We start from the raw sequence: 7,459 nt of genomic DNA, 5'->3' as shown, positions 1-7,459 counted from the left end.
GCCTGCAGGTGGCTCCTCAATGCGTTGCAACCACTACTGTCATCTCCTACTCCCCCGACTTCTGCCTCTGCTTCCAACATTGACCAAGCTCCTGCTGTGCTGACACTTGGTATGCAAAGAGCAGGTGCCATGAGCTCCATTTTGCAAGTGAGGAAATAGGTTCTGGGAGGTTGTCAGCTGCTGAAGGTGGCACAGTGAGGAGTAGGTGGCGGGGCCGGGAGCCCACCCCAAGCCCACCCCTTCACCCTGCAACTTTACCAGACTTCTCTGCCTGACACCTCAGCAGCCTCAGACCCTGTGCCTGTTGCCAATCTGTGACCTCACTAAGACTGCCACTGCAGTGTCCCTAGTCCCACAGGGGACAGGGCAGGGTGGGTAGGACTGCAGCCAGACGGACTGCAGGGGAGACTCCCTTCTGAGAAGCAGAGTTGCCAACTCCCAATGCAGCCACCCTGTCAGCACCTACAGGGGCAATCCCTTGGCCCTCCCACGGCTGCTCACCCCAGTTCTCTGCTCTTCCCTGGAGCTGGGTGCCCTGGAGCCTGGTAAGGCCCACCCAAGGCCTGAGGCAGCTGGAGAGGGGCCTGTACCTTCCATCCGGGTCTTCCCTAGGCTTTCCTGGCCGCCACATCTCCATTCACGTAATCGGGTTCCTCGTCTGGGCTTCCTGCTGGGGAGGCAGGTGCCTCTCTCTGGACTTGTTCTGTGGGCCAGTGGACAGACAGGTAGTCGGAGAGTCATACAGACACATCACCACTGTTTCCCCAGCCAGGGTGCCTGTGCTCAGCCCCCCAGACTCCACACACAGCCTTTGGGAAATGCCACTCTGGACAGGACTTGGCAAGTCCTGGGATTTGCCAGAGGTTGTCGTGCTCTGAGAGTAGGTTGGTGTGTTGCTCTGGCCATGCAGCTGGACAGGCGGGAGGCCTACCCAGGAGGTTTCAGCCCAGGAGGCCCAGGTGGCTGCTGAGAAAATCCTGGCATAGTTCAAGTCCCTGCCATGGTGGATGTAACAGATGCTCCGATGTAGAATCGGGGGCTGGCTGGAGGGAAGCCCACCCCGGCCTGGCCCTCCCAGGCCAGCCCCCCCGAGTTCACCCAGCAGCCTCTGCTCTCGGCCACATACCCACGACCTTCCTGGACTCCTGCCACTGACGGATGGACATCGAGTTCTGATAATCCTCAGATTCCTCATTGCCTGTGAGCACAGGGACAGGGGTTGGAGGAGGGGCAGCCACCCCGGCCAGTCCTAGAGCCAGTGAGGGGCCATGGCCTTCCCTCCACAGAGGTCTCTTCTGCCCCATGCTGGGCAGCCCCAGAGAGGGAGGAAGGGATCCTCTCAGCTCATCCCACTGAGGCGCCAGGAGCTGATGGGACCTCGTCCCAGGACACGGGGACAATGCTTTACCCAAAGGCACCTAAGATATCAGTGACCCTTCGGGCTTCGAGGTGGGCTAAGCCTTTGAGCAGTGGAGACTTCTGATCTTGCGAGTGCAGGTGGGCCCAGCCGGGGGGATCTGCTTCTCCTGGGCCCAGCTTGCCAGGACAGGCAGCCTCACCTGCCTCTGAGGTCGTCTGCTTGCAGATGAGCACATTCTCGTAGGAATTGGCATCATCGTCATCTGCTAGAGAGAGCGGGCGGGGCTTGGAGGATGCCAGTGGGTCCTGCCTGCCAGGCCAGGCTCCTCCTCCCTGCCCTCCCTTTGCAGGTGACCTATCCTGTCAGGCCCTGCCTTCTGGGTTCCCAGGCCCTTGAGCATTCTCCCGGGTGAGGCTGTGAATGGCTGCTGGCCTGGCTCCTGTGGCCTCCACCCTGGGCCCCTTCTCTGTCTTCTGAGGTCACATCTGAATGTTACTGGGGGGGGCCCCCAGGGGAAGGGCTGCAATTCAGGCTCACGAGGGATGGTTGCGGGGAGGGAGGCAGGGACTGGCCTCAGAGGCTTGTCTCCATAGGGTGACAGGATTAGTAGGGGGAGCTGCTGGGGACTGCAGCTGCAGGAGGTGGCTGGGACTCTTCTATCTGGGCAGAGCAGGCTGAGGAGCTCTTGGCACAGGAACCTAGGCTAGTATGGCACCTCAGAGCCTGGCACCCTCCCATCTCCACTGTCATCACCCTGCCATGGGGAAGCTGGGCTCTACCCACTGCACCACCCAGAATCCATCTCTGACAAAGGGGCTCCGAGAAATGAGCCCCTTCCCCAGTTGAGAAGGGGCAGGAGGAAGAAGAGGATCTCCTGCACCATCACGGCCCAGGAAGGAGCCAGGGCGAGGAGCTAGATTCGAGCCCCAGGTCCGGGACCTCTCAGCAGGCCCTGCCCACCCTCAGCCCTCAGTTTCTCTTTCTGTAAAGCCAAGGTGGTAAGAGCTCAGGCTCTGGAGTAATCAGAGCCTGCAGGGCTTGGCTTCTACCAGAAAGACCACCCTGTCCAAGGCCTCCCTGAGGTCCTGTCCATGCTCATCAGGAGCTGCCCAGGCCTGGAGGATGAGGGACCCACCCATCCCCTCTGGCTCCCTCCCCCGTGGCCCACACCAGCCTTCTGTCCTGCCCAGTGTGGCTCCCACCTGTTGTGCAGCCTCCCCCATCTTCCCACCGACCCCGACTCTGTCCAATCCTCAGCCCAGCCTCCTCCTCTGCGTGGTCCCCAGCCACCTTCTCTGGCAGGAGTGCAGCTTCTGCGCCCGCTCCCACCCACTCCTCCCACTCCAGTACCTTGTCCTCTGCCTCACCTTCTGGCCGGGGCTTTGGGAACCACCCACAGTTGTAATAGTCTGTGGCAATGGGGTCTCTGGCCAAGAAAACAGACATAGCACAGCTTGCTTGGTGGACTCCTGGCCCGGGTGGGGGACCCCAACGGGGGACAGTGAGGCCAGGGCTGCTCCAGCCATTGCTCCCTCGGGGCCCAGCGGGGGAGACTCTGCCAGGGTTCCCCCTCCAATCCCATCATCCTCACTTCTCTGGGACCTGAGCCACCCTGGGGTGGTAGCTTGGCTCCAGCCATCTTGCTGTGTGACCTTAGGCCAGTCCCCGCCTGACTGGGGCCAGTTTGCCTATCTGTGAGATGAGGGGATGTCCCCAAGGGTCCATGCTCTCTAGAGTTCTGGGCATGCCTGTAGCTTGTCTTTGGGCGAGGCGGGGGGAGTCTCCCCTCCACAGCCCCTCCTCCACGGCAGGGCCATGTCCCCATCCCCACAAAGCCACAGTCACCAGTGGGAAAACAATGTTACCTAGAGCCTGCCTGGGCCCCACAGGAGGTGAGGGCAGTGGTGGGTGGGGCAGGACAAGGGGGTGGCCAGGCTGGGGAGAAGACCACTCACATGTAAGCTGCATCTGATCCGTGCCTGCTTCCTGCAGGAGGAAGTGGGAATTAGACCTGAGCTCCCGGGCTGTGGGCCCCCACTGAGACCCCCTCCCCAGGAGCCCACCTACCTTTGCTGAAGTTCTGATACCTGGAGGATGCAGAGTCTGGAAGAAAACCCAGGCTCATTGCTCCCTCCCACGTCCCCTGCCTCCCACTCTGGCAGCCCAGGAAAGGGCCCAGGTGTTTCCAACATTCATACCTGTGCCCTTGTCGGGGAAGGGAAGAGGGGTGCCCTCCCCCGTGGGCCAGTGCCATCAGCCTGCCCAGCCCCAGCTGGTGAGTCTCTCCTGGGAAGGCCTCCCTGTCAGGCCAGGCTCCCCTGGCCCCGCAGGCCACCCCTGCACAGCACATGTCAGCCTCAGCGAGGCTTGTCCCGCCCCTGACCACTCACCCTCCAGGCTGGGGGAGAAACGCAGCAGCTTGTCCTTCCTGCAGGGATGCGGAGGCAGAGACTGAAGGAGGGGCCGTGAGGGAGAGACCCCAGGGCTCCTGGGGGTCTGAAAGCCCAGGTCACAGCTCCCCAGCCCCCAGGGGGCCCTTGGAGTCCAGCACGGGCTCTGGGGCCAGGTGGGGACTCCCAGGGCCCTTCTTCTCATCGCTTCCTGGGGGGGCTGGGACCCCCTCCGGGCCCAAGACAGGGAGCTCATTCCTACCTTGTGGTCGCCATGTCAGGGGCCATGCCCACGAGGCGCCCTGGCCATGCCTGCTGGACCACTGTGAAGGGCAAGGGAGGTATCAGCCGGGTCCCAGGCCAACCCAGCCGACACAGCCCCCATCACCCCGCCAGGTCAGGCCTGGGGACTCACGGGAGTAGGTCCGGGCCACCTCAAAGCTCTGTGGACTTTCCTGCCTGGAAACACAGGGGCTGTACTGAGATAGGGCCTGGCCTCCCACAGCCCAGGGGACACAGGGACAGGAGAGACAGACAGGCGAGGAACAGATAGAGAAGGGATGGACCAGGGTGATAATGAGGAGGGGCTGCCACCCCTCTGGGCCTCAGATTCATGCCCCTGACGCCCCTATGCCCTGGACTGATACCCCCTCCCCACACTGGGTGCCCACCCCTCACACAGGGCCCTGAGTTGGAGCCAAACCCATCTCCCAACACAGCAAGAAGGCCATGGCCTGCTAGAGATGGTCAGGAGCGTCTGTGAGAGGGCCAGGGAGGTGGGCCTGAAGTTCTGGGGCATGAGGGTGGAGGTGGCTGCTCAGGGACCCAGTGGTGGCTTGGAGAAAACTTATTTTAATCAGTAGTAACGGGCCGGCCCGTGGCTCACTCGGGAGAGTGTGGTGCTGATAACACCAAGGCCACGGGTTCGGATCCCATATAGGGATGGCCGGTTGCTCACTGGGTGAGCGTGGTGCTGACAACACCAAGTCAAGGGTTAAGATCCCCTTACCGGTCATCTTTTTAAAAAAAAAAAAAAAAAAAATCAGTAGTAACAAAGAAGCTGCCCCCCTACCTCCCACCCCCAGGAGAATCTGCTATTCCTAAGAGGTCACATGCCTCTAGGGGTGTTCAAACCCCATTTACTCCCAGATGACTAGTGAGGCAACTCCAAGGCCTGGCAGACACAGCCAGGTACCTAGCCATTGCTTGGTCTCTCCTTCCTTTAAAACAGAACCTTGATTTTTATTTAGGCAGCCACATGACCATCTAAAAGACGATTTCCCAGCCTCGCTTGCACCTAAGTGTGGTCATGGCATTAAGCTTTGGTCAGTGAGATGCAAGCCAAGGTTGTTGATCTTTCCAAGAAATCTCCTTAAAGGGGGCACTGCCAACTGGGGTACACCCTTTTTGTCCTTATCCCTTCTTTCTTCCTACTGCTTGGAATGCAGTGATGAGGGCTGGAGCTTCAGCTGCCATTTTGGACCAGGAAGTGACCTTGAGAATGGATGGAAGCCACTGTTACAGATGGTGGAGCACATGGGTTAATCATCAAAGCAGGTGTTCGGGCTCCTCCCCTGGCCCAGAATTGGTACTTGGCCCAGCCTTCCAGGAGATCCAAGGGGACTGGGGGTCAGGGTGATCTGATCTAGGAGGGATTGCAGGGGAGAAGCAGACATAACTTCCTGGAGGAAGCAGTGCAGGAGTTGGGCCTGGTGCACACAGCAGGCTCTTCATGCAGGCTGGTGGGACTGAAACCAACTCAGGTGAGAGATGGAGAGGCAGAAAAAGGCATTCACATGAGGACATTCAGCTTCTGGCCCTGACAGTCTTCTGCTCTAAGATCAATCAGGGGTCAGGGGTGGGCAAGGACTGAGGGGAGAAGGGAGGTGCCCAAGGAGGCAAGGGCGGTGGCGGGGGGCACAGGGGAGGTTGCAGGCAGGCAGGTCAGAGTGCTGAGTGGCTGCAGCAGCCCGGAAATGTCCAGCCCTGGCCCAGGGTGGGCTGGAATGGGAAGTTGTTATTTTCAAATCTCACTGTGGTTTTTCGGTTGCAAAAGGAAATGAGAAAGCACATTGTATGTGTGTGTGTCTGCGTGTGTGCCTGTGCGTGTATGTGCATGTGCGTGTGAGTGCCTGCCCGTGCGTGCACACGAGTGTTGTGCTGTGTGTGAGTGTGTGAGCACGGACGAGTGCAGGGGAGTGTGTGAATGTGGGTGTCAGAAGTGTCCCAGGCCTACGGTCAGTCACTCTCTTAATCAAAGGACAGCACTGGCCACTGCCCTTATGCCCACGTTGCTCTTGGGCATCAGTTCTACCCCTAGCCTGCAGCGCCCACACACTGGCCCTTCCAGGGTCTTTCTCACAGTCCTTCCCATTCCCTCTATTGGCTTTCCCTGATCCCCCAGGGGACAGGCCCATAGCCTCTCCTGATCTCCTTTAGCGTTTTCTAGGGGAGTCCCTGGGCTGGGGTCAAAAGGAGGCCAAGGACGTGGGTGCCTGGACCTCTGGAGGTGCTCATAGGCAGGCTGGACAGTGGCCAGCTGAACAGCCCAGGCGTCCCCACCTCCCTAAGCCCTCCCTGACCCAGGCTGGGGCTGGCCCCGACAGGTCCTAGGCTCTTTCTCTCCCTCCCCTGATTGCTGGGCATCCCCTTGAGCCTGGCATGGAGGAGGCATGAGTGAAGGAGTGAGGTATAGAGTACAGGGATGCCATCGGGGATGCCCAGGCCCAGGGCACATGACTACCCCAGGCTGGGGACCCCGAGGAAACTCACAGACTTCTCTGTTCATAGATTTTCTCTGACCTCTTGGCACCTGCAAGAACAGGCTCAGATTAGCAAGTGTTCCAGAGCCAGTGGGAACTGAGGTCCAAGGCTCCCCTCGCCTTGTCTCCCTGTGCCCTCTGCAGGTCTGGGACAGGACTCAGGCACCATGCTGCCAATCATGGGCCACCTCACATTGAAAGGGTATTTGCTCAGCCTTGTTTTAGGAGAGGAGAGCTTGAAAAGGTGGATGCCAAAGGCAACGCAGCCTCCCTCCCTTGTCCAGAGCAATTCCCCTGGCCCTGATACCACATGACACAGCAAAACCAAAGCCCCCCAGAGAACCTGCCCATTGTCTTCAGGGGGCAGTTTAGGGGCCCCTCGGGAAGCTCCTCTGACTGCCCCTTCTGACCACAGCCAGGTCTCCCCGAGAGGGTCTCTGGGATGCACTGTAACCGTCTCCTCCCCCACTGCACCCCCAGGCCTCCCCCTTTACCTGGGCGGGAGCAGCGCACACAAAGGCCAGCAGCTGCCCCCAGCAATAGCAGCAGCGCCACCCCCGGCCACAGCAGCAGCTCGGTCTCTGCACTCATATCTGCTCCGGGCAGCCCCTCCTGCAGTCTGCAATGGGGTAGAGGTGGGGGCCTGTGAGCCCAGCCCCCGCCCACTCCCGCACTCCCAGGTTTCTGATACCTACTGTGCCCTAACAACCCCACAGCCAAGCCCAGCCACCTTCCCCACCTGCTCCTGATACTGGGCCAGGACAGAACCGGCCCTTTTCTCCCCATGTGACCCCAAACTGGCATCCCCAGCCACTGGGGCCATCACCATACTAGGTAAGTGCTGGAAGCTTCTGGAGGCCTCCTAGACAACACCACATGCACACACACAACCCTAAAAACACCCTCACTTAATCCATCAACAGCCCTTTAAGGGAGAAGTCTACCCA

At 60.1% G+C, this 7,459-nt stretch overlaps 1 protein-coding gene across 1 annotated transcript; it reads right to left on the bottom strand.

Annotated features, from left to right (window-relative positions):
- Window positions 1-608: 608 nt before the first annotated feature.
- LAT2 (linker for activation of T cells family member 2) lies at window positions 609-7,103 on the bottom strand. The gene is made up of 11 exons (XM_063089992.1): window positions 7,007-7,103; window positions 6,523-6,562; window positions 4,166-4,209; window positions 4,013-4,073; window positions 3,751-3,788; window positions 3,428-3,463; window positions 3,316-3,346; window positions 2,728-2,786; window positions 1,560-1,622; window positions 1,127-1,198; window positions 609-703 (listed from the first exon to the last, which is right to left on the bottom strand). Exons 1-11 carry the CDS (start codon window positions 7,101-7,103, stop codon window positions 609-611), a joined length of 636 nt encoding a protein of 211 aa, XP_062946062.1.
- Between the last annotated feature and the right edge of the window lie 356 nt (window positions 7,104-7,459).

Source organism: Cynocephalus volans, chromosome 3 (genome assembly GCF_027409185.1).
Source record: "Cynocephalus volans isolate mCynVol1 chromosome 3, mCynVol1.pri, whole genome shotgun sequence".
Lineage (NCBI taxonomy): Eukaryota > Metazoa > Chordata > Mammalia > Dermoptera > Cynocephalidae > Cynocephalus > Cynocephalus volans.
This window is presented reverse-complemented; position numbering and strand designations above follow the sequence as displayed.